The 27,696-nt window shown below is 47.7% G+C and overlaps 1 protein-coding gene across 3 annotated transcripts in view; it reads left to right on the top strand.

Moving 5' to 3' along the window:
* Positions 1-27,696, top strand: part of SLC24A4 (solute carrier family 24 member 4) — a 160,419-nt gene that overhangs the window by 17,338 nt on the left and 115,385 nt on the right. Inside the window, exon 1 of one of the 3 annotated variants that reach the window (XM_063948473.1) lies at positions 26,774-26,892. The exons of 1 other annotated variant lie outside the window; for it this stretch is intronic. In XM_063948473.1, coding sequence (XP_063804543.1) covers positions 26,838-26,892 — 55 coding nt within the window. In that variant the 5' untranslated portion in view covers positions 26,774-26,837. Of the gene's footprint in view, positions 1-26,773; positions 26,893-27,696 lie in introns of those variants that run through there. One more of the 3 variants, XM_063948474.1, reaches the window with a different exon arrangement.

Raw genomic sequence — 27,696 nt, 5'->3', positions numbered from 1 at the left:
CTTCTGAAGGGGGTAACTGAAGCGGTATCCAGACTCTTGGTCGACACCCATTGGTCGACAGTGGATAGGTCGACACTAGAAATATGTCGACTCGCCCATTAGGATGCCATGAACAAGATCGACATGTAAAAAGGTCGATATGAGTTTTTCAATTTTTTTATTTTTTGGGGACTTTTTCATACTCTACGATCCACAAGGACTACAGTTGGGAACGAAAACCTGTGCCAAGCGCAGCGGTAGCGGAGTGAGATCTTGCCCGCAGCATGGTGAGCGAAGCGAGCCATGCGAGGGGACGCGGTGCACTAATTGGGGTTCCCCGTCACTTGTCGGAGACAATGACACCAAAGAAACATAAAAAAACCTCATGTCGATCTTTTTTTCATGTCTACCTTGTTCACGTCGACCTAATGGCAGTGTCGACCTATTTCTAGTGTAGACCTAGCCACTGTCGACCAATGGGTGTCGACCCTGAGTTCTATACCCACTGGAGCAGCGCTGATTGCGCATGAGTGTGCCGCATTGAACTCAAAAACAAGCATTTTGTTTTAGGAACAAGATTATGTAAAGATTTAAGGGGTGCAGAGATATCATTAGTGGGGCTAAGCGATGTGCGTCAGGAAAGTAACCCCATATCACTGTGTCACCATCGCTGCTCCGCCATCGATGTCCATCAATGGCAAACCAATTCTGGATGATCGCCAACCCTGTTACGGAGGGTGTTCCCTATATTATATTGTAAGTGCCACAGAGTATTTTTGTCACTGGAAAACTTGAATCTTACACGTCTTTGGACACCCTGAAGACGTACCTATGGGATGCAGTCAGTTTACCTCCAATCAAAATCCCGACGTTCAAAATCCCGACACCAATTGACCGATGGTCAAAATCCCGACAAGGTCAAAATACCGACATGGACAAAATACCGACATTTAAAATACCAACAAGGTCAAAATACCGACATGTAAAATGGCGACAGGTCAAAATACCAACATGAGTTTTTCATGATTTTTTTCATTGATACCGACTTGTTCATACTTTACCATCCCAGTGGACCTGGAGGGGGAATATAAAAGTGTGCCGAGCGCAGCGAGGCACCGTGCCCGAAGCATGGTGAGCGCAGCGAGCCATGCGAGGGGACGCGGTACACTTTATATGGTGTTCATGTTGACTTATGTCGACATACACACAAAAAACAAAAAACCGCATGTCGGTATTTTGACCTGTCTGCATTTTACATGTTGGTATTTTGACCTTGTCGGTATTTTAAATGTCGGTATTTTGACCATGTCGGGATTTTGACCTTGTCGGTAATTTGACCATCGGTCAATTGGTGTCAGGATTTTGAACGTTGGCATTTTGATTGGAGGTATTTCATACCGATCCTGTACCTATAATTGGATCCTTTTTCAATGGTGCATTTCAGCCAATGTAATAAAATGTTACCTTACTCTGACAATGAATCTGAGACATAAGTCAGCCTAAAACAAGCAGCATTTCAGGAGAAAGCATTAAGGGGGAGACTTATCAAAGCTTGGAGAGAGATAAAATAGAGATAAATGACCCATGTATGATGCTCCGTTATGGGGGAGAAGTGTTATCAGCACACGTTATGCGCACTGATACCGCTTCTCCCCCATGTATGACTGGTGTCACATTCCATTCTTGTTTGGGTATAGAGGTGTATTCAGCCACACGTGTTGCTGTATCATGCGCATTGCGTGTCTACGTGTATACGCAACGTGCATACACATCATAGGGTTATTGTTTGCATTCAGCGGCCGCAGCGGCCCGAACCATAGTATTATAAGGTATTGCATTTCCCTGAAATTTAAACGAACTTAACACATTTGACAGCTGCCGGCTCCGGGCTGCGCACAGGAGATCTTGTGATAGTTGCATGCGCCAGCCAGGGGGGAGAGACCGGGTGATGCACTGTGGGGCGTTTGCAGGGATCACCGGAGGGGGAGGTTTCACTTCCCTGCTCCGTCAAACAATATGATCATACATCTTGGCGCCAGTGTTTCCTGCTTTGCCATAGTAAAGAGTCGAAGCTGGAAGATTTATATCGGCACGATCTATGGCAGTATCATGCATCCCCCCCCAAAGTACCATCCAAACAGCTCCTAACTGCCATGTCACAGGCTGTGTTTGAAAATGACAGTTAGGGGCTGATTGGCTGGTTCTTTATCTCTCTCCACTTAGGGATCTATTTACTAAGCCTTGAACGGAGATAAAGTACCAGCCAATCAGCTCTCAACTGTCATGTTTCAGGCTGGGTTTGAAAATGACAGTTAGGAGCTGATTGGCTGGTACTTTATCTCCAGCGACTTTATCTCTATCTAAGGCTTAGTAAATAGACCCCTCATCTCCCTACAAGCTTTGATAAATCTCCCAAATCAAGCTAAAATCTCGCCAACGGCACCAAATTGGTCAGAGCCGACTCTCACTGGACAAATCAATGTCGCGTCGTGAATGCAGATATTTCGCAGTCTGCGTTATTTGTGTGTACGTAAGTGACCTTTCCTGAGAGCTTAAAACCTAAACAGGCTACGGCAGCCATACTGAGCTGAATAGGATGGAATCAAATTCAGCACATTAAGGCGTATTGATCATTCCCTAAGTGCACACAGAGTGGATATTGGAAGAGACTTCTGCTCCCAATGCGGAGAAGGAGATTACTAATAACACAGGGATGGAGTTCTCAGGATGTTTGCTGGAAGTAAGAAATGCTTAACATGTTAATTGGTTGATGGAGTGGAAAGGCGACGCTGGGAGAGGAACAGAGGAGCCGCCTTTGCGAATAAAGGAGAGAAAGCTAATTTGGTAACTTTGATTCCATATAGTGGTCAAATGCCAGTGACTAGAGATCTTATGCTGATCTGAGCAGATTCCAGGGGGACTGGACACTAGATGTATCATACCTTGGAGAGAGAGAAAGTGGAGAAGTTACACAGAGCAACATATCCAGGGCCATCTTAACAGCGTTGCAGGCCCTGCGGTCCCACGCCATCCCTCCACATGCTTCCATACAGTGAATGGTTGTCAACGCTGATTGGTGGATAGCTCCAGCCACTGTCTGTCTGCAGGCTGGGAGGCAGGTAGAGAACGCTGCCTTGCCGCTCTGGTTGGGTGTAACTCACAATCAGAGCAGCCGGCAGCATTCTCTACCTGCCTCCCAAGAAGATCTGGAGGCACCAGCCATCACCTGCGTGAAGGCCGCTAGAATCATGGAGCCCTGTACATCTGCCCAGTGTTCCTTTAGTTAAGATGGTCCTGAACCAGTCAGCTTCCGCCATTTTATAAGCTGAGCCAGATAAATGTCAAAAGCTGATTTGTTGCTATGGACAACTCCAATTATCCTTCTTTGATACAACTCCCCTCAAGAGAACAGGGGTTGCTCAACAGTGGCTTGACCTTTTTCATTTTCTTACCCATCTACTTATGAGCTGGACATCCGAAATGAGTCTGAAGACTTAGAGGCATATTTACTATTTATCTGATTTTAGATCCGATAATTATAATTTCTCATCGCTAGTATATGCGGCAATAAGAACTCCTAGATTGTACTATTAATCACCCACAGGGACACATTGTGCCTGCAATATGTTAGAAGTTAAATGATGGCAAAAGAGATCATCTCACTTCTCCTTTGAGAGCCGGGGTTGTTTTGCGCATGTAGGGTTCTGCACATTGTCGTGGGGAGGGTTCCAGAGGAGTAAGTAGCAGATAGGCAGCATCGGCTAAGGCCACCTATAAATTGTGTTATTTGACGGGGCACCACTCTGGAATGCGAGGCTTGGTAAATATGACAGCTTTCTATGGGGGCTGCGGCTGATGTTGGAAATGAAGGAACCGCGGCAAATATGGCGGTGTCTGCTGCGTCCCTCCTTCTAACATTTGGGAGATCCTTAATATTTGCCCCCAGTGGCAAACGCAGGATCTCTAGAGGGGGGGGGGGGGATTCCCAAATGCAATCCACAATCTCCCACTCTGCGGAACATGGAATACAGTATTACTACTGTATTAAACACAATATAGTATAGGCTGCATCAAACATATTTATATAATATAAAAAAGATAAGTAATCAGGAAAAGGTTAAACATACTATAATAAATAAATACATACATAAACATAATAGAACCAGTACTGCACTTTCTAAGCACACATTCTCCCACCTCTTGGTTAGGCTCCTGTCTCTTCTTCCTGGTAGCTACTCTCTGTCCAGTGCACTGATTGAGGACTCCAAAACAAACACAGCACTGGGCACGTGCAGCAGCTCTGCTCTGTTCCTTAAACTGCATGATGTGGTAGCAGCTCTAGTAATTGTATTATATACCATTGCTATTGTCGTCATAATTTGAGACACTTGCCAAGACGAGTGGGGTTTCTGGGCAAGCAGAACCCCCCCCCCCCCTCCCTTCCCCCTGCATTTGCCTATGCCCCCCCCCCCCCCCCCCCACCCAACCTCGCATATCTCCTGAACCCAATTGCTGTTATACCAGTGTTGCTTGTTTGTCATTTCTATTACGATATCCTTTAATCATACGTTTTAAACACAAATAATTCTTTCAGCAATGGCCACTGCTAATAGGGGGGGGAAAATGAGCATAATTAAAAATTATAAATAATCATTTAATGACTGTAAAAATGTGGGTTGTTCCAGGTGTAATAAGGAAAGGAGATCCGACCTGCACCGTGATATTCCCTCTTTCATGTCTCATGCCTGGTTAGTGAATGTATTGCATTTAATGATTAAGAAAGCGAGTATTGTCTCATTAAAGTAATTGTTCGAGAAAAAGCATCTGTCGTTATGGGCATTTCTTACACTGAACCCACTCCCACTCCACTCCACTCCCACTTGTTTTGTTGCTAAGAAATTGGGAGCTAAGAACTTTCTCAGTTGGTTTCATTACATTCTTTCCTGTGTAATCAAATTTACTAATTCCCTTCAACTTAACCAGCAAATCTACATCTGTTCTTATTATCCGATTCTAGACTCTAGCGAGCAGCATTTCTTTATCTGTTTTAGTGATCGGAGAAATCAAAGTCTGCAGACGTAGTAGAAACCAGCGGCAGTTGTAGAGGTGGGGCTGCAGCACAGTACAAAATTCAAATAAGGGAGCCACCCCAACTGCCACTCGGAACGCTGACAAACATCGCTGGCCAGGACTCACTGGCAGTAGGCGTGGATTTCCTATTTGAATTTTGGACCGCGCTGCAGCTCCACCTCAGGAGTCGCCACTGATAGAAAGCGATTTTAAAGGCTTAGGGCCTGAATTGGAGGTAGACGGCATTGAATGCAAGCTGACTATTTGAGTCTGCGCATGCACAGTGGGGATTGAAAGTTTGGGCACCCCAGGCAAAAATTCATGTTAATGTGCAAAAAGAAGCCAAGGAAAGATGGAAAAATCTCCAAAAGGCATCAAATTACAGATTAGACATTCTTATAACATGTCAAAAAAAGTTTGATTTTATTTCCATCATTTACACTTTCAAAAGAACAGAAAACAAAAAATGGTGTCTGCAAAAGTTTGGGCACCCTGCAGAGTTAATACCTTGTACTGCCCCCTTTGGCAAGTATCACAGCTTGTAAACGCTTTTTGTAGCCAGCCAAGAGTCTTTCAATTCTTGTTTGAGGTATCTTCGCCCATTCTTCCTTACAAAAGTCTTCCAGTTCTTTGAGATTCCTGGGCTGTCTGTGACGCACTGCTCTTTTAAGGTCTATCCATAGATTTTCAATTATCTTGAGGTCAGGAGATTGTGAAGGCCATGGCAAAACCTTCAGCTTACGCCTCTTGATGTAATCCACCGTGGATTTTGAGGTGTGTTTAGGATCATTATCCATTTGTAGAAGCCAGCCTCTCTTTAACTTCAGCTTTTTCACAGATGGCATCAAGTTAGCGTCCAAAATTTGCTGGAATCTTATTGAATCCATTTTTCCTTCTACTCGTGAAATGTTCCCTGTGCCACTGGCTGCAATACAACCCCAACGCATGATTGATCCACCCCCATTCTTAACAGTTGGACAGAGGTTCTTTTCATTAAATTCTGTGCCCTCCCTTCTCCAAACGTACCTTTGCTCATCGGTTCACAGAACTTTATTCCAAAATGCATCAGGCTTGTCTATATGTTAATTTGCAAACTTCAAACGCTGATTTTTGTGTTGAGGACGTAGAAGAGGTTTTCTTCTGATGACTCTTCCATGAAGACCATATTTGTACAAGTATCTCTTTATAGTGGAATAGTGTACCACAACTCCAGTGTCTGCCAGATCTTCCTGGAGGGATCGTGCAGTCAAACGTGGATTTCGACTTGCTTTTCTCACAATCCTGCGAGCTGTTCTGTCTGATATTTTTCTTGGTCTTCCAGATCTTGCTTTAACTTCCACTGTTCCTGATGACTGCCATTTCTTAATTACATTACAAACAGAGGATATGGGCATCTGATAACGCTTTGCTATCTTCTTTATAGCCTTCTCCTGCTTTGTGAGCGTCAACTATTCTCAGTTTCAGTGTTCTATACAACTGCTTAGAGGAACCCATGGTACTGATTGTTGGAGCAAGGTCAGATGAGTCTGGGCTTTTAAAACCTTTGAGATTGACATCACCTGGTCTTTCCAGACGATGATTGAGAACAATCCATGACACTGCCAGGTCTCAGCTGTCCAAAGGGGGCAGTACAAGGTATTAACTCTGCAGGGTGCCCAAACTTTTGCAGACACCATTTTTTGTTTTCTGTTCTTTTGAAAGTGTAAATGATGGAAATAAAATCAAACTTTTTTTTACATGTTATAAGAATGTCTAATCTGTAATTTGATGCCTTTTGGAAATTTTTCCATCTTTCCTTGGCTTCTTTTTGCACATTAAAATGAATTTTTGCCTGGGGTGCCCAAACTTTCAATCCCCACTGTATCTGAGCTGCACTGCATACGCGTCTTGATAGTTACCGCAACAAAGAAGCAGGTCTAAGTTGCGTGCAGATACATGCAGTATCGCTGGGAGTTTCTTGGTGTGTAACTGGTAAAGGGACAAGCCAGGCACGGGTGTGTCACAGTCAGCGGTGCTGCTGCACTGACACCGGCGACTAAGTTCAGATGGAGATTCTGAGCCTCCATAGAGCTAGTGCAGTCTTCGATAGTGCGACTGTCGGTGTCTTTGTACACACAGCTGCAAGTTTGTTGCCGCAGTTGTTGAGTGTCTCAGTAGAGTGACTCTTGGCCGCGGTATTAGAATAAAGATGTAGTCGGAACTGCATCCACCTTTGACTCTGCCCCATAGTATGAAAAGAAGCGATTTGTGGCAGCAGGTATGAGTTGCGCTGGAAACTTGCTGCAAACTCTGCAGAAATGTCTCTGGCCAGAGAGATTGCACAAGCTACGTGCATTCTGAGCTGTCTGTCTGGGCAGAGCCACACTGTGTCACTAATTAATACTACGTAAAGGGTCCCAAAAAACATACAAAGATTGATGACCCATAAATCTTTAAAGATTATTTTCATTGGGCAATAATGTTCAAACATAATAGAATTTAAACTTATGCAGACAATTATATGTTTATGATAATTAGGCCATGTTAATTCATGACATGCTGGGTACATACTAGATGATCCTGAATCGTGGCCAGCGGCACGACCGATGCCGCGATATGTCTGTCAGCCATGTTTTTCATTTTTTGTGATCAGGAAATTTTTATATTATTAATAAACAATAATTAAATATATTGCTTGTTACTTTCAAGGACAGCGCTACTTCTTCTTTTTTGGTTTTGTGTATGTACTATTTTCTGAGGTTCAGCAGCTCAGAGTGGAAGCAGCATGTTCATGTAAAGTACCTGCAATTATAATATAGTGACTCACACCAAGTACACTAGCGCCTACTTTTATTGTTTTTATCTTTTTGACTACATCACAGCTGAGGGCTGGCGCAGCAGGAGGAAATTTGTTCTGCCCATGAGCAAAACGTATTGTCTCAGTAACAGCCGGGGAACAGATGTGAACAGCCGGTTGCACGGGATGAGATTGGGTCTGAGAAAGCGCAGCTAGCTGCTGTTGCGTCCCATGTGACCAAGCGACTTAAGTGGTTAACAAATGAAGAAAACAAAAACAGGGGTATGGGGGCCATTGGAGAATAAAACACCACAGTTAGGTCGCACGCTGCCGGGGAACCCTCTGACAAGTCTGTGTAAATACCACCATACATATAGCTGCCGTTTCCCCTATTCCCTGAGCTGCCTGGTACTGCCAATCCTCCCGGCAGTCCTGCAGATTGGCAGCCATCGATTATCTACGATCCTTCAGACTCTCAGAGAAATTCTTCATGTTAAATATCCCCAATTTGCCGATCCCAACCACTTTCAGTCGAGATTTTTAAACTTGTTGCATATTCCTGATTCTCCAAATCAGGCATCAGGGAATCGGGAAATTGTGACCAGAGCCGGCGCAAAGCGCTCAGCGAAGCGACGCAATACAGGGAGGTGTGTGGCACCAGAGGCGCTCTACCTGCTATCGCTAACCTGCTGCTCTCTATGTTGTTGCCGGACGCCGCTGCGCCAGTCAAACTGTTTGACGGCCAGTGGCACCCTGAGCGGGAGCTGTGGCTCTCGTTCATCCCAGCGCAGTCTGCTACTGCGAGCCTGATAGAGGGAAACGCGGGCACAGCTCCAGCACAGGAGAATGGGGTGAAGCAGCGGGCGACTGTAGTACTGGGTAGTGGTGGAAGGGTAGCAAGTGGAGGGCAGAGGCGCATGCAGGGGAGGCGGAGGTTTCAGGGTACCTAGAAAGTAACCCCCTTGCTGGACCGTGGAGTAGATAGCTGAGTTCAGGGGAGCTGCTGCAGCCCACAGGTCCTTCCAGCTCCCTCGTATGAGGTGTTGTCCTGTGAGTGACACTGATTCACTGGCTTCTGACAGCAGATGAGGAGTATTTGTTCAGATCGGCTCTGTAGCTGGGCCATTTACTGGGAGACTTGACATACAGTATGGGGAGAAGACAGCTAGTGCCAGGGGGTGTGAGACTGGGTTGCCTAATGACTGTATTAGGCCTGGCATATGGGGAACGTGCAACTATTGCGAGGGGGGGAGGGGGTCAGTTAGGGGTTTGTCTGGGCTGATTAATGACTATACTGTTATTAGTATTACTATAATGTACTAGCAGACCTGACAAGTGGGGTGGCTGCAGCAATGAGGGGGGATGACTTGGCTGCATAGTGGCTGTTCCAGAGGTGGGGCTCAGCGCAGCCTAAGGGGGACATGTACTAAGCAGTGATAAGAGCGGAGAAGTGACCCAGTGGAGAAGTTGCTCCATCAACCAATCAGCAGCTCTGTATCATTTTATAGTATGCAAATTATAGATGTTACTTCATTGCTGATTGGTTGCCATGGGCAACTTCTCCACTGGCTCACTTCTCCGCTCTTATCACTGCTTAGTAAATGTCCTCCTAAAATTCAAATAGAGGAGTAACACCGACTGCCACCCCAAACACTGCCAAACATTGCCGCCAGGGACTGGCAGTTGTGTGTCTCCCCTATATGAATTTGGACTGTGCTGCAGATCCACCTCTAGAGCCGCCATGTTGTGACTGATTCTATTATTATTACTACAGCTAGTAGTAATAATAATAACAATTCATAATAATATTAGAGCAGCTAGTTTCTGGCGGGGATGAGCCTAGGCTGCCTAGTGACTATTACTGCAGTGTACTGGGAGGACGCAGCTAGTGGTGGGGGTTGTGAGCCTTGGCTGCCTAGTGTCTACTACTATTGCTATTATTACATTGTAATAGGAGCAGTGGCAAACGCAGGATTTGCATGGGGGGGTTTCCAGAACTGGGCGGAGCCAATCACGGGGGTGGGGACTGAGGTGACCCAGTATATGCTGGGTCCGTAAAACTAGTGTGTGTGTGTGTGTGTGTGTGTGTGTGTGTGTGTGTGTGTGTATATCTCCTATATAATAGCCCAGATCTGTGACTTTGTGATTCATTTGCTAACGCTGGGGGGAGTCACAACAGTGGGCGGAGTTAGTCAAATGAGTCACAGCTCTGGCCAAATCTACAGGAGACAAGGAGCAGAAGCAGATAGTATGGGCATGTCACAGGCAGGGGTGCATACCTCACAGCTTTCTGCAGGAGCTTTCTTCAGGCAGAAGGAGGGACACACACTCGGCGAAAAGGGGGCGTGGCTTCACGGGAGGGCCCCGTTTTCGTCAATGAGGGGGCATGCCCAGTGCTCTGTGAGCTGCTGGCATGCCCCCAGGGGCTGATTATGAGTCCGGGGGGGCCAGGGCACTTGAGACAGGGGAGCCCTATCTCATTGCTGTGCCTGCGGTGGGTTGGGGGCGTGGCCTAATCGCGGGACGCGAGGCCACGCCCCCTTACGCAAATTCCGTGTTTTTTTTTTTAAATGGAATTTTGGCCTCTCAGCTAGGGGTAAATCCAGAGGGGGTGGTCGCTCCCCCCTACACACCCGCACAGGCAGAAGAAAGCAGGGAGACTGCTGCCTCCCTGCAACACCACAGACCTGCCAACACGCAGCAGCGTGTGCTGACTGTAGCACAATGCTGCCGTTGTTGCTGGCAGGACGGGGGGGGGAGGGCTTCTGAGCTGGGACAGAGCTACTCGAGCCGGGGGGCCCCCTAAAACTGTGGGGCCAACGGTACGTACCCCCTGCCCACCCCCCTTAATCCGGCTCTGCTGCTGGAACCCCCCCTTAATCCATACCCCCTGATGCACCCTCTCCCTCTGTCTCCACTATTCACCGCTGCTCTGCTAAGCAGAACAGCGAGTACAGGAGCTTTCCAACTGACCCCCCCCCGTTACCGCGGGACACTGCGACCCGCGGGTGGGACAGCGGGACAGACCCAAAAAAATGGGACTGTCCCGCGAAAATCGGGACATTTGGGAGGTATGGGGGTGTGTGAGGGGGTATGCCGTACAGACAGACGGGCACCGGCTCACTGTGTGCTTGACCCCCCCCCCCCCCTCTCTGGCGCGGAGGAGCGTCACTTTCTGGCACACTCCACGCATCTTAGCTGCAGTTTTGTGGGGCACCTGCCGCTGTGCAGGTTCCGTACTGCCTCTGTTATCTCCAGCCCCGGCAACCCCACCGCTAGCTGCAGCGCTGCCACCCACAGTGAGGTGCGCCCAGCTCCTTCACACACTTTAGCCGGCGGGTAACGCTGCAGAAGTCCGAGCTGCTTGCAGGCTCCGGCCCCCTCCTCCCTCCAGCCGCAGCATCTCCTGGGGGCTAACCAGTCACTCCCAGTCTCCCCTTACCACAGTGCCCGGCAGCTGCGCGAGGTCTGCGGTGTGTGACTGAGGTGGGGGGGAGGGATGCGGACGGGCAGAGGAAGCAGGACTCCAGCCTAAGAGAGTCAGCCATGCCAAGTCTCCACCAGCAGCAGATCCCAACAGGTTGGAGTGGAACAGCAGCAGCCAGCAGCAGTGACTCCGGTAAGACACATCTGTCTGTCACCACTGTTTTGTCCCTAATACCAATCTCTCCCGTGCCCTGTGTTCTTTCATGTCCCTGTCACCCCTGGCCTTGCCCTGCCACCCTTATCCTGGCCCTGTCACCCTTATCCTGGCCCTGTCACCCTTATCCTGGCCCTTTCGCCCTTATCCTGACCCTTTCACCCTTATGCTGACCCTGTTACCCTTATGCTGGCCCTGTTACCCCTATCCTGGCCCTGTTACCCCTGTGCTTGCCCTGTCAACCCTATACTGGCCCTGTCACCCCTGTCCTGTTCCTGCCACCCCTACCCTGTCACCCCTATCCTGTCCCTGTCATTTCTGTCCTGGCCCCGTCACCCCTTTTCTGACCCTGTCACCCCTGTCCTGGCCCCGTCAACCCTGTTATGACCCTGTCACCCCTGTCCTGGCCCTGTTACTGCATACCCTCCAACTACCTTTTTGGCAGGTACAGTACCCGCAGCGCCTCCAGACCTCTCCCCAATGCACCACACCTCCGCACCTTCCCCTCCACCCCTCCCCCACACGCTGTGCCTCCAGACCCCCTACACCACCCGCGGCTCCCACTCCTCCGCCCCTTCACCACCCACACCATCCACCCCCTTTATATGTCTCCCCCCACACCTGCCCCCCTCCACCCGCAGCATCTGCAGACACCCTCCTCCATCCGTGGTCCCCCCCTCACCAACCCCTCCCCCACCAATGGCACCACCGCACCTGCCCCTCCACCACCAGCAGCACCTCCGGACCTCCTTCCCTATGCGCCGCACCACCCGTACCTGCCCCTCCCCTACCCATGGCGCCTGCGGACTCCTAACCCACCCCCGGCACTCCCGCCCCTTCCCATCCCACAGCACCTCCGGAACCCTTCACCCATCCACAACATCCCCACACCTGCCCCTCTCCCACCCATGGCACCCCTGCCCCTCCCCCACCTGCAGTGCCTCCAGACCCCTCCCCAATCTGCATCCCCCACTCCTCTGCCCCTCCCCCACCCGCAGCACCGCCCGACTCTTCCCCATCCGGGCCCCACCCCCACTTCTGCCCCCCCTCCACCTGCAGCATCTACAGACACCATCCGCAGTCCCCCCCGCACCCGCTACATTCTGTACATCGTGCCCTGCAGGTGCTGTTCACGCCGTCGCAAGGGGCTGCGCCTCCTTCACCATCGCACGCCCTTTCATTGTGCAATATTTAACCACTAACAAAGGAATGCAGGTAATACTCCATATAATACAAATATTGAACCCCAGAAAGACATGCAAGGGTTAAGGGGGCGTAGCCCCTTGCGATGGTGTGAAGAGCGCCCGTAGGGCGCGATGAAGCACCTAGTATATATATATCTACACACACACATACATATACACGGGTGGTCTTCAGTATGCCGGCTCCCGGCGACCAGCATACCAGCGCCGGGAGCCTGACCGCCGGCATACCGACACTTATTCTACCTCGTGGGGGTCCACGACCCCCCTGGAGGGAGAATAGAATAGTGTGGCGCGCGTACCGAGCCCGCAAGGGGCTCATTTGCGCTCGCCACACTGTTGGTAAGCCGGCGGCCGGCCTCCCGGCGCCGGTATGCTGGTCGCCGGGAGGCCGGCCGCCGGGAGATCGTAGTGAACCCATATACACATATACATAGCATATTAAACATGCATACATATATATATATATATATATATATATATATACACACACACATACAGTACACATATATATATACACATGTATATATATATATCATATGTGTGTGTGTGTGTGTGTGTGTGTGTGTTTGTATGTATGTATGTATATACATGTGTATATATGTAGGCACATGGATATATATGTACTATAATTAAAATAAAGTAAACTTTTATTGTACTTGCAAGTGCCACCAGGAAGACAGCAGGCTGCAGAGGACGCTAGACAGTCATTAATAATACTCATGCAGCTAAAAAAAAAAAAAAAAATTTTTTTTTTTTTTTTTTTTAGTGGAGGGGGGTTTCTGGGTACTCGGAAACCCCCCCTGGGTGCGCCACTGAGGAGACCTGACATACAGAAAGTTGAGAGTGCAGCTATTGTGTAGGGAATGAGCCTGGGCTACGTAGTGTCTTATAGTACATTGCAGGCCTGGAATACAATGGCTCAGACCATAGCCACAGCTGGCTGGGTCACAAAATGTTAAAAAGTTAGATTCACCCCCCCACCCCCCCCTGTAATCAAATATATGGAAACCCCCTTTTTAAAATTCTGCGTATGCCCCTGGAGGGGGAGGTGGCAAGCTGAAGGAGCTGTCGGCTGGTGGTGGAAGCAGGAGTGGGACTACAGGTAAGTAAGTGCAGAGCTGTGTCTATGTTGCATAATGTGTACGGTACACTACTACTGTGGGCATTATGTGTAAGGGGCACTACTACCGTGGGAATTATGTGTCTAAGCGGCACTACTTCTGTGGGCATTATGTGTAAGGGGCCATACTACTGTGGGCATTATGTGTAAGGGGCACTACCACTGACACAATTATGTGTATAAGTGGCACTACTAATGTGGGCATTATGCGTAAGGGGCACTACTACTGTGAGCATTGTGTGTAAGGGGCACTACATTTGTGAGGATTATGTGTATAAGCAGCACTACTACTGTGGGCATTATGTGTAAGGGGTACTACTGTAAGCATTGTGTGTAAGGAGCACTACTACTGTGGCCAATATATGTAAGGTGCACTAGTACTGTAGGCGTAACATGAATTATGAGGGGCACTACTCTGTGACATAATGTGAATAAGGGGCACTACTGTGTGGCGTAATATGAATAGGATTTGCGCTACTGTGTGTGGGGTCATTTGAATTGGAGGTACTATTGTGCGGCCATGCCCCTTCGTGTGCACTGTGCCTTTATAAATTATTACAGGGAGGACGCAAATTTATAGTTTGCAGGGGGACGCCGAACACCCCAGCACCGGCCCTGATTGTGACTATTTGTTTCAGAAGTATTACCTTACAAGTTTCAGTGCTGAGAGGTGGGGTTGGGGGGATACTATGGGCCCAGGCTTGTTGGGGGGCTTAGCAGGGGCCCAGATTAGCTGCTGAGGGGGACAAATGTCTGCCTTTGCAGCATGCACATAGATTTTCTTTATGTATAGTTAAGACTTACCTCCTCATACTCAGGCCCCGTTCAGCTCTTGGTGCGGCCCTGTGCATGGTCCGGATATTTGAAGTTTAAATACATTTCCAGTCAAAATGGAATTTCCCATATTAATTCCCCTCCCCAACCTAGACAGGTAATTTCTCCTCTCACACCCCTCTCCATATCTTATAGTCACCACTTGAATAGACGCAGGGATCAAACCCCGCAATGGCTTGATAAGTACAAACATGGAAGACAACTTTTTAAAGTGCTCGGGGGTGCTCAAATCCCCCCCTTCCCATCTGACAGGAAGGGCTTCATACAGAAATAAAATTCAAATAGGCTCCCCTATTTCTGGAGCCGCCACTGAATGTTGGGGTTCTGTATCTTAAAATACTGACTCTCATAAGCTGGTGTGTGTCAGGTTTGTTGCTGTATTATTTTTGGCTACACTAATAGCAACTGAAATATACTATGAAGGGGTTCAGCCATGACCACTTTATCATATGGACTTTATCAGAAACTGTAGCAATTGTATCTCCAGAGACAGACACACTGGGCATATATTTACACACATTACAGTATTTTTAAGAGAAGTAATGAGAGGGTTAGTGAATATCAATAGAGATAATTGACGATGTAGGAATAAATTATTTATAGAGATTAGGGAGTTAATGATTATAAAATGTTGAAGGCGTTTGTTATAAAAAAGCTGGAGAGTTGACGATTTTGAGGAGAGGTTAAATAATGATGATGGCATAATATTCTGTAGTTGTCACAAAAATGCTCTTTTTATTGAATGGCAGTCACTACGATGCTCTTTGTATTATATGGAGGTTGCTGGGATACTCTCTGTATTGTCTTGTCTTTGGTCTGCTGTTTGTATTGTGTGGTGGTCATTTGAATTCTTTCTGTACTGTATAATGGTCTCTAGAATAATCTCTCTATTGTATATTGATCACTAGTGTGCTCTTTGTATTGTAGATACATCAATAGGAAGCTATCTATATTGTATGGTAGTCACTAGGATGCTCTCTGTATTGTATATTGTTCACTGGTCTACTTTCTGTGTTGTATATTAGATACTGAGATGTATTCTTTAGTCAATAGAATGCTCTCTATATTTTAAATTGGTCACTAAGGTGCTCTCTGAATTGTATTTCTATAACTAATACCGGTCAACATATCATGCAAAACAGTATAATACCTGCTTCTATTTTATGTGGAGAAATCATAGGAGTATTTTCATTTAATACAGAGAATTTGTTTTTAGTTGCTCATCTGAGGGTTTTTAAATATATATTAAAAATTTTTAGATTTTTTTATTTTTTTATTTGAAATCCACCTCTGTGCAAAGGCCCACAATTGCCATGGCTGGGGCGTGTACGGCTAGACAGAGTCAATTTTTGTTTTGTTTTTTTATATATTTTTTATATCACCTAAAGGGCTAGGGTTATTGGTGTGATCATTTTCCGGTCCACCCTTGATCCTGGATATAGAGAATTGTTGTATTAGCTGCGTATTACTGTACTGGATAACATGTTCCAAGCCAATGCTCTGTAGCTTTGGAGAGAGAAAGAGAAGGCTCACGCAATTTTCCTTCTGCCACTGGTTACCTGCAATTGTTTTGTTGTCGCCCCCCCCCCCCCCCCCCTGATTTATTTATTTATTCCTCTCCCCCTCCCCCACTGTGTTTCCTGTAATGTGTACCTCCACTGATTGCACACCCTGCCATTGCGCCCTACATACAGGGTACATCATACTACTACCCAAGTGTTAGTTTTCCCATATATGCGCTGGGCCCTTGTATGGCTCACCTCCCACAATGTAACCTTCGAAGTGCGCCAAACATGGCTGCCCCATCTGGTACGCTTGTGGATGGGATGAAAAATACATGGACCTGGTGGTTTTGTTGGAACCCTACTCTGACCTTTAGGATTCCGAAATCACCCCCATTTTGTGTCATCTTTTCTAGGGGCAGACTATTCCACCCTGGGTAATCCTACGCTGTGCGCCCAAGATGGCTGCCGCAACTGGTACCTTGTGAGGGTGGAATACACAACCCTTGGAAGTTATTACCCAAAATGCCTAAGCCAATCCTGCATTATGCTTTCTGTGTGTTTAAGGTTTTCTTTTATGTCTGTGTGGCTGATCTATTGCTGTATACACCCTGCACTCATACAATATACTTTACATCTCTGGCATCGGCCTTCAGAAAACACAGGGAAAATTGGAAAAAGCTGGCCGTGCCAAAGATCTGTGCATCATTAGGAACATGGCTCCGGAACCCTGGATGGAGATTGCACACAGTCCCTCTCTCCTCTTAAACCACCCCTGAATCCAGATATGACTTTATCTTCTGCTTCCAGCTGCACTTGGATAGAAATGTTTACATTTGAACAGGTCAGTTCTGCTTCCACCTGTAAGACCAACTCTGGTGCCGCAGCTGTTTGATGACTTCTGCTGCATTTTTGCACCCTATATAGCAGGGCCGGACTGGCCAACTGGCACTTACCAGAAGTTGACCTGATGGGCTGCTTTTGCATAACTGCCTGGCCAATCAGCTTTGCTTCCTGGCTCTCTGACCAGCTGCCCAACATGTAGTAAGATGGGGATGTGCCGCTAGGCCACACCCCCATGAGCCGTGACCGCGCCATTTGTCAAACACGCATACGCTAAAATGCCCAGGCTGTTTGAGGCCTCAAGTCCGTCCCTGCTATATAGTCCTCTCCTGCGATTTTACTTGTATATTGATGTCCTTAGGAAAATCTACCAATGAATTTTATTTCCTGACCGTATTGGTGAGCAATAGAAACCTTTGCACACGTGTGTTTTTCTGGCCTGTTACAGCCATTCTTCGTTGAGGTTCTAAGAGGAGGTAAAAAAGGCTGGCGTTCCCTCATCTCCTAACATAAAATGTCAAGTAGGATTCCTTTAGCTTAGCTGTGCTTGTGTGACACGAGTAAAGCCGTGTACAATTATAGGATTAGCCAGCGTTACACTGTGTATCGCTTCCAGCTTAGATTGCGAGTGCCTGTACATGTGCTGAGGCCTTCCCAGACCAACATCCGGCAGTTGCAACGTCTACTAAATGCTCTGCTTTACATTTATGTCTCCTTCTGTGCTTTACAGCCATGTGTTGATATCATCAGGTAGTTGTCTTGTTTTTTTGTTGCCTCATGTTTAGAGATGTGCGCCGACACCTGTGTTTTTTGGTTTTGATTCTAATTTAACACTGAGTTTTGATTATGCCAAAACTACCTTCACGTGTTTTTGGTTTTAGAGCTGTAATTTTATTTTTCAAAAATTGATAAAAGCAGCTAAAATGACATAATTTGTGCCTTTTTTGTTCCTACAGTATTATTACCCTCAATAACATTCATTTCCAGTCATTCCGTCAATTTTGACCACCTCACAATATTGTTTTCAACAATATTGACCAAAGGCTGCAGCTAGCTGTCTGGTTACATCTATGAAGCATTTCCACACAGTAGTAGCAGAAAGGAAAAGCGGTGCAAAATAGAATTGTCCTTGAACCCCTGCGCCCATCCTCAATAAGGACATGCACAGTTTCACAAACCAAGCACCTCAGTAACAGGGACTGCCACTTTTGTGGCTAAAGTGCTTGGTTTGTTTGGGCCCCCGCAAACCAATTTTTTGGAAGGACTACCTCTGATCATTAATGAGGAGGTTGATGATAAGGATGTTGGTGGTGGAAATTGTATGGGCTGGTCCAAACTGCTGGTACCTGATATTGGACTGCTTGTTAATATTTTACAAATTACTTTTATTTTGTAAAATAAATTTCATGAATTCGCCATAAATGATGTTACATGGAGGAGGTGCCTAGTTGGTTAACATCCCTACCTCTACGAAGTGTGGCCTCACAAATGGAGCAGATACCTTAACCAACATCATGATTTGAGTAAAAATAATACCACACTCGAGGTGGTTTTTTTGGTCTTATGCCAAGGGCAAGAACTGCTGCCACTGGCGGCTGACTTACACAAACAACATCCTCATTAGCGTCAGATAGTACACACGTATCCCACTCATCCTGTTCCACTTCCACACTAGCATCCTCAATTTCTATTATGCCACCAACTTTACTTGTACCGCTTGTCCCCACATTCACATATGCTGCAGAAATTTGTGGAAGGAGGCAAAGGAGGCTTCTTTATGTGTAATGTGAGTGCAGTGTGAGAAATGTCAAATTCACACATAACTAACGTGGACACCCCTAGACTCTCCCCAGGGATTTGTGAACATACAGTTTGTTCTTCATCCTTAGTGTTCTTTTTTTTTTTTGGGGGGGGGGGGGGGGGGGCACTGATTTGTTGATTTTTAATTATTATTATTATTATTATTACCATTCATTTATTTATTTATATAGTGCACACATATTCCGCAGCGCTTTACAGACAATATTTGGCCATTCCCATCAATCCCTGCCCCAGTGGAGCTTACACTCTATGGGGGTCATTCCGAGTTGTTCGCTCGTTGCCGATTTTCGCTATGCTGCAATTTGTTGCTAATTGCGCATGCGCAAGGCACGCAAGGCGCATGCGCTTAACTAAAAACGTAGCAGTTTTGCTGTGGATCCTGCGGTGCTTTTCAGTCGCACTGCTGATCGGTGAATGATTGACAGGAAAGGGGCGTTTCTGGGTGGTAACTGAGCATTTTCCGGGAGTGTGCTAAAAAATGCAGGCGTGTCAGGGAAAAACGCGGGAGTGTCTGGAGAAACGGGGGAGTGGCTGGCCGAACGCAGGGCGTGTTTGTGACGTCAAACCAGGAACTAAACGGACTGAGCTGATCGCAATCTGTGAGTAGGTCTGGAGCTACTCAGAAACTGCAAAGAATTATTTAGTAGCAGTTCTGCTAATCTTTCGTTCGCTATTCTGCTAAGCTAAGATACACTCCCAGAGGGCGGCGGCCTAGCGTGTGCAATGCTGCTAAAAGCAGCTAGCGAGCGAACAACTCGGAATGAGGGCCTATATTTCCTACCACATGTACACGCACACACATTCATGCTAGGGTTTATTTTGTTGGGATCCAATTAACCTACCAGTATATTTTTGGATTGTGGGAAGAAACTGGAGTACCCGGAGGAAACCCACGCAATTACGGGGAGAATATACAAACTCCACAGAGTTAGGGCCATGGTGGGAATCAAACCCATGACCTCAGTGCTGTGAGGCATTAATGCTAACCATTACACCATCCGTACTGCCCGGATGTGACCCATCTACCCATTTTTTTAACATTGTGAAAGATTTTGATTTCGGATGCCCTTTCCTAAACTTTCTGCCCCCTGGACCATGTTTAGTAGATGTTGTAGTACTATCATGACTGACAGAAGCCACAGCACTAGTACTTTGTTACTGCTCCTGCTCTTCTATCGACTGATCATGGTCCATATCGACTCAGAGTTTATATTTATAAACGCATACGACACCTACTGAGCTTTATTGAATGCACAAGTTATACAAAAGACCAAATAAAGTTTTTTTTCCACAAATGACAACTCACATTGCGGACTCACAGTGCTTATATTTATTAACGCAGTGAGGCATGGCCTGGCCCTAAAGACTTGATTTGGTTGCTGTTGTTTTTTTTTTTTTTGGGGGGGGGGAGGACGGAGGGTTATATACATTTTTTTACTCACTGCTGCAAATCACCATACTTATGTAATTATAGTAATGGTGGCATGCACCAGTGTGAACCAATAAAGGGTTAATGCTACACTGAGGCCTGTGTCAAAAAACCCACCAGCAATGTGCTGTGGTTAAGTTACAGCACCAGTGTGACACACTTAGGGGAGTATTCAATTAGCTGTGATAACAGACTTTTTGCACGAATCGTGATTACAGCCTATTCAATAATCCGGGAAAATTTATTGGTGATCACTTTTTTTGCAAATTTCACTTCACCTACGCTCAGCAGGTGAAAAGTTGCGAAAAATCCTTATTTTTAGGTAAAAATGTTTGGATGTGGTATATAACCCCTGGGACACCCCCCCCCTCCCCTCCCCCTAATGACTAATTAGGCATGTTTGAAGTTTTTCACTATTTTTAATTGGCCAATAATGACATGTCATTTTTGGGATGAAAAAGTACAAAGTTATGGAAATTGGGTTTCAAGGTATGGGACAGGTGTATAGGGGTGCTGCGTGAGTAGGGACAGGTGTTTTTAGGCTTGCAGGTGAGAGTAATCAGTCTGTTTTCAAGTTTTTTTTTAAAGTACCCTAAAATGACCCAAATATATACTTATACCCAATTTCATGTACCCCAAATTAAATGAGAGCATTTTATTTTGCTCAACAAAAATCTATGTTAGTATCCCAAGTGATTAGAGCCTGATTTAAGCCGGGTACATACTGGAGCGATATTTACCCAAATGATATGGCTGCCAATGGGCTGATGTATCGATACCGCAGTACCCATCAGAACTATGTAATGAATGATGGAGTGTCCTCTCGTTCCGTCCTTCATTACTTTGCACGGCGCTGCATGCGATATCGTCCAGTCGGCCATGCAGCACGGCCAGGAAGGCGATATTGCATGCGACGGCAGGAGTGTGCAGATTGGCAGTACACACTGATTGATCTGGCCGATATATTCCGATTTGTCCGGGAACATCGGGCCAAGATCGCCGCAGTGTGTACCCAGCTTTAGCCCTTGTGGCTAGATCGTGGTTAAGGCCCTTTCCTTCTTCTGTTTGTCAAAGTAAAAAACAGAAAATAATGGATGGGTTACAGTAATCCGGGTCGCTGTATGATAACGGAACCCAGGTCGGAGCCTTGCGCACCTAATGGATAATCCAGCTTTTCTACAGGCTATGTATATGCGCGGACCTTCCTCTGGAACGCCGGCTAGCTGAAGTGCTGAGTATAAGCCGGGCCTCAGCCAGCTCAGACTGTAATGCCCTGGCCTCTCGAGGCTGGAGGCACATAGCGGCCCATTTATCAATAATCACATTCTTCTTTCATTCCCATTCACTCCTGTTTATTCTTGTATTTGGTTTTGTGTATTATTTAACCAAAATTGTGTATGCATTTGTACTATATAGTATATTCGATTTTCGCTATCATTTCATGATTTTATTGTACATAGCTAGTGCATCTTTAAATGAAAGAATATCTAAAAAATAAATAAATCACATTTGCTGTGCTATCTGGGCGTGATATTAGCGCCTAAAATTGCCTTACACCGCCGGTATATATATGAAGCAGCGCATGCCGGGATGGAGCTTGTCCCTGCGATACGCTCTCTTCAGTGCCGACACGCCTGCGCATGTACGGTCCACTGACCACACATGTTCTCCGGCCATTGTTGGGGAGGGTTACAGGGAAACCCTCTGCCACTTCAGCCACCTCAGTTTGCAAAGTTTAGCCCATAGGCTACAATGGGCTCAGCCATCTTCAGATGGCGCTAGCCGCGAGAGCCTCCTCAGGAGTGATTAGCATTCTAGAGCTTGGTTAATCTGACAGCATTGCATTCCTTTTCCAAACCTATGGGTACTGCAGCTACTGGAGGAACTGCAGCAGAAAATGGGAAATCTACCGTACCTATAAATATCCGTGTCATGTAATGTAGATATGAAGTCTCATCTGTATTACATAAACATAAGTTACAAACTGCAGAAATCTGGCAGGAAGAAAGTAAGGGAATAAGAAGTAACTAATATCCTATTAAATCCGTGTTTGTATTTGCTCACACAGTTACTTAGTGCATGCAGGTATGTGCTTTTATTTCCTGTCTCTTTTTTTCTGCAGAGTTAGGGGCCTATTTATCACCATCCGCATCCAGGATGCGGATAACAAGTGATAAAATCGCCCCAACTCGCACTGCGATAATTGATTACATCGCAGGGATGTATCAATTATCGCGTGCAGGGACAGAGCTTGCGGTCAAGCTCTGTCCCTGCAGTGACACTCCGCAGCATCATCGGGGGATTTTTGGTAAAAAATACCCCGATGTCCTGCTGCTCATACGCCGCCCCCGCCAACATCGCCGCTACCGCAGCTGCCAGGTCGCCCCTCTGTCGCAACTACCCCCACGCCCTTCCCAGCAGATCAATATACTTACCAGTCCAGGGAGCCGGTCCGCGCTGCTTCTGCTTGGCTACCGGGCGCCAGATCCTGTGTGCTGCGGTGACCCCCCCGGTGCTGTAAAGTGCGCTGCCGCTTTGCCGTGTCCCTTTACTGCACCGGGGTCACATTGCAGCATATGGGGGACACGGCAGCGCTCAGCGAAGCAGCGGACACCGACTCCCTGGACAGGTGATTATGATTTTTGTTTTGTAACTTTTTTTCTTTCTTTTTTTTTTCCTTTTTACACTCTGATCAGCTTGTCTCCATCGGACACGCACACAGCTGATCACTGGAGCCGGCTCCCCGCTCAGCTTTCTCTGAAAACACCCTTTTTTTTACATTATTTTAGTATAATAAATAGACCTCTAAATCCTCTGTACTGGGACTGTGGGGGGGTCATTCCGACCTGATCGCACGCTAGGATTTTTCGCTGCGCTGCGATCAGGTCACTACTGCGCATGCGTATGCACCGCAATGTGCAGGCTCGTCGCACGGGTACAAAGCGGATCGTTGCTAGGCGATGAGTTTTCCGAAGAATCCATTCGCACAGCCGATCGCAAGGTGATTGACAGGAAGAGGGCGTTTGTGGGTGGCAACTGACCGTTTTCTGGGAGTGGTTGGGAAAACGCAGGCGTGTCCAGGCGTTTGCTGGGCGGGTGTCTGACGTCATTTCCGGCCCCGGACAGCGGCTGAGTAAGTTCTGGGCTACTCAGAAACTGCACAAAACTTTTTTGTACCACTCGGCTGCACATGCGATCGCACACTTGCAAAGCGAAAATACACTCCCCCATAGGCGGCGACTATCTGATCACAGCGCTGCAAAAAATAGATCGATCAACTTAGAATGACCCCCAGTGTCTAGAGCTTCTAATCATCCCTATTGTGTATCTGGGTATGGGTTGTTAGGTTAACTGCTATTGGTTGACATGAGTTTTTTAAGTTTTTTGGTGTCGTTTTCTCCGTGCAGTGACGGGGAACCCCAATTAGTGCACCGTGTCCCCTCGCATGACTTAATTCGCTCGCCCTGCTTCGGGCAAGGTACCACGCTACGCTACCACTACACTCGGCATAGGTTACCATTCCCAGTTGTAGTCCACGTGGATCATAAAGTTTGAAAAAGTCCAAAAATTGAAACATTTTTGAAACTCATGTCGACCTTTTGAACTATTGACCTAGTGACCCTGTCGACCTAATGCATGTCGACCTGATGACCGTATCCCATGTATCTGTGATAATTGTTATTCAATGATATACTGGTCATGGGTTCGATTCCCACCATGGCCCTAACTGTGTGGAGTTTGTATGTTCTCCACAAATTTGCGTGGGTTTCCTCCGGGTACTCCGGTTTCCTCCCACAATCCAAATATACTGGTAGGTTAATTGAGTACCAACAAAATTAACCCTAGCGTGAATGTGTGGTTGTGTACATGTGATAGGGAATATAGAGTATAAGCTCCACTGGGGCAGGGACTGATGTGAATGGCCAAATATTCTCTGTACAGCGCTGCGGAATATGTGTGCGCTATATAAATAACTGGTAATAAATAAAAGGATAGGTCCTATTTATCTATGTAATTGCAGTATGTTCCGCTAGCTAGAAGACTGCATGTGTAACATGTAACCCCTGCCGTGCATCAATCAGACTGGCACAGAGTAAATAATGATTTGTAGACCAGTGAGAGGCCACGTACAAATACCAGGCATCGGCGTGGGTGGTAATTGATGCTGCTTCTGTGGTTTGGTAGTGATCCTTCATTGCATATTGGGCCTAATTCAGACCTGATCGCAACCAGGCGATTTTTGCAGCGCTGCGATCAGAATGTCGTCGCCCACAGGGGAGTGTATTGTAGCTGTTCAAATTGTGCGAACGCATGTGTAGCAGAGCGGTACAAACAGATCTTGTGCAGTCTCTGCGCAGCCCAGGACTTACTCAGCCGCTGCGATCACATCAGCCTGTCCGGGGCAGGAATTGACGTCAGACACCCGCCCTGCAAACGCTTGACACGCCTGCGTTTTTCAAAACACTCCCAGAAAACGGTCAGTTGACACCCACAAACGCCCTCTTCCTGTCAATCTCCTTGCGTTCGCACGTGCGAACGGATCCGTCACACAAACCCATTGCTGAGCGGCGATCCGCTTTGTACCCGTGCGGCGCGCCTGCGCATTGTGGTGCATACGCACGCGCAGTTTAGACCTGATCGCCCGCTGTACAAAAAACGCAGCCTAGAGATCAGGTCTGAATTCCCCCCATTGAGCTTCAGCCTTCAGAAATTCTTTAACATTCGGTGCCCAGCAGAATTCAGTAAATGTGAAACAGAAATATACAGTTCTGTGTTGCATATGGCTCCCGGCACGTGATCAGTATCTTTGTCTAGAGGTCCTGTGCGCTAGACCTGACCCACTTCCCATTTACCACGCAACGCCGCAGCGTGATTTACCATGCAGTGCCTCAGCTGAACGCTCATGTGTGACTAGCCCCTGGCTGTAATTCTCTGCTGTCACAAGGCGGCATTGTGTGGAGGAATTCCCTGGTAGTCTGGATTCTGAAAATCGGGAGATTGGTGAACGGTATGAGGACAGCAAGCATAAAAAACATCTAGCTATTGCCATGAGGAAGAGTATCGTGTAAATGTACAAATGTATGTGTGTGTGTGTATATGTGTGTAGATAAGCTGAAGGCTGCATAAGCCTGAAGCCATATAAGAGTCCAAGTTTTTGTGATTGGTTGTTGGTGACTAAGCAGTTGCTAGGCAGATCAGTGTGTTCTTGGGTATTTTTCCTATAGGATTATAGGGCTGTCCATCAAGAGGGTAGGGGTTGGTCTTGGAATAATATATAAGCCATGGTCATATGACTCAGACTTCCTCTTGCCATTTTGGAATGGCCCAGGAAGGCTGAGTACACATGCTGTATGTTATGCTATGCTTTTTTTTTTTTTTTATTTATTTTTTCTCTTCATGTGGCTTGCTTTGATTCTTTGTTTGGGGATCGTTTTCCCTGTCATTAGTCTGTTATTATTCCCCTGGGGTCTCTAAGTGGTTCTGCTTTCACTATCTCTCATGCGCATCCCCACTGGTCTGCCCCCCTCCCCCCCCTTCCCCACTCCCAGCATGTTGGCTGCGGCCGTCGCTTGCACCGGCCGGCCTGTGGTCTCCCTTGCCTTGGCCCCGCTCTGGCCGGCGGGTCGCGTCGGGGGCCCTGCACTGCGGTCCGCGCCTCTCCCCTGTCTTGTTTGTCGGAGGGTGGGACGGGTGCCCCTGCAGCGGCAGCAGCGGGCGTTGGACGGCGCGCGGACGCGGGTGTATTACCCGGCGCCCGCGACGCTGCAGTTCCCCTCTCCTCCCGGCCGGCATCTCCGCACGCGGCTCTCTCCTCCTTACCGCTTTGGCTGGTGGCTACGGCATCCACGCGGTGCCGTGCGGCCCCTGGGGTGGCTACAGGGCGGGACTGTGAGCGGGTGGCGACCTCTCCTGGCCTTGCCTGGTAGAGTGTTCCTGGGTGAGGGTTTTAGCCCCACCATATATACATGTGGTGTGTTTAAAAGTATTGCTTATTTTTACCTTTTTCTGTTTTGTTTTTTAGTTTAATTTTTTTTTTCTCTCTTTTTTATTTATATATAAGGGCTTATGCAGCAGACCTTTGTGGTGGTGTTTTCACCCACACCATGGCAGAATTGCTGTATTGGCCCAAGGTTATACGGTTTTCTGGGATGCGGTTTCGTTTAGGTGGTAAATTTGGTGCTGCCACAGGCACATTACACCATGCAGCTGCAGTACATGGAAATTAATTTTGCTATGGGGACTAGTATATTTAGTTCATTTATAGTACTGTTCATTTTAGTACGAGCACCTGGAAGGGCAATGCAAAGGGCACAAATACATGTATTGCACATTAGGTGGCACAGTCCTCCCTGGCAGCTGCCTGCCCTTGCCTGGCCTTCCTCCCTGCTTGCTGCGTTGGTCGGGAGTACCGGGGGGTTCGTATCCCGGCATTTGCCACACGGTTGCGGCCGCACAGGCCCGGTTTTGCCCTTCCAGTCTACTCCGTTGGTCCTGTTTCTGTTGTTGGTGCGCAGGAGCTTCCTGCGCTTGTCCCCTCTGTTTTTTCTGCGCAGGTGTCTACGGGCCGGAGGAATCGGGGCGTCAGCACGGAGGAACCGGAGGTCGAGGAGGGATGCGATGGCAGGTGAAGACGCACCTCCGGAATCGGTGGCGGAAGCTGATGGTGTTCCAGGTACGTCAGGCGCCGGTGAGCATGCTCTTGTTTTCACCTTATTTACAGTGCGTTAACTTCTGTAGTGTTACCCTGGTTCTGCTTGGCGCCCGCGCTAGTTGGCTAGGCTCATTGCGCGGCGCGTGGCGTTAGACGTCTAGGAAAGGCAAGGCACCGGCGGTTACGGTTCCCTCCACCCCCTGCGAGTCGCGAAGAATCCAGACAGGGGAAGGGGGCATTGGGGCGAAAGCTTTCCTTACTTTCATCTGTAGTTGCGGTTTTGGATTGATTTTACGGATTGCGGCATCGGGTCACGACCTGTCGCGTATCCCCACATGGTGCAGTTTTTGTGTCAGCGCCCACAATTGAAATCCTAGGTTTCGCTTGGGGAGATTACCACAGGAAGGCCATCATGGTCGGGGTGGGAACGTCGTTTTCCTTGGTTGTCTGGTTGGGGTCACCTGGCAGGCCGGACCGCACTGTGGGGTCCCAGGTCGCAGGCCCCTCGCAGTTGGCACTTCTGTTCTGCGCCCCGTGGTTGGGGGGGGGGGGTTCGCTTGCGGCAGGGGCTAGTATACCACAGGCGTCCGCCCCAGTTTTCGTCACCCATGCAACTTTGTGAGACCTGTCGCCCGGCCAGTGACAGTGGCCCTGCCGCGAACGGGTAACCTGCCCGTGGTGGCGCGCCGGTGTTTTTTATGTCTGCTCACGATGTCCCGCGTCAGGTCCGGCGGAAGGTGGGCGCAGAACCGGCTTGGGCATTTGTCTTATCCTCACAGGGTTTTCTTTTCATGCTCCGTTTCCGATACCGTGCGCGAAGAGAGT

Source organism: Pseudophryne corroboree, chromosome 12, assembly GCF_028390025.1.
Source record: "Pseudophryne corroboree isolate aPseCor3 chromosome 12, aPseCor3.hap2, whole genome shotgun sequence".
In the NCBI taxonomy this organism is placed as follows: domain Eukaryota; kingdom Metazoa; phylum Chordata; class Amphibia; order Anura; family Myobatrachidae; genus Pseudophryne; species Pseudophryne corroboree.
This window is presented reverse-complemented; position numbering and strand designations above follow the sequence as displayed.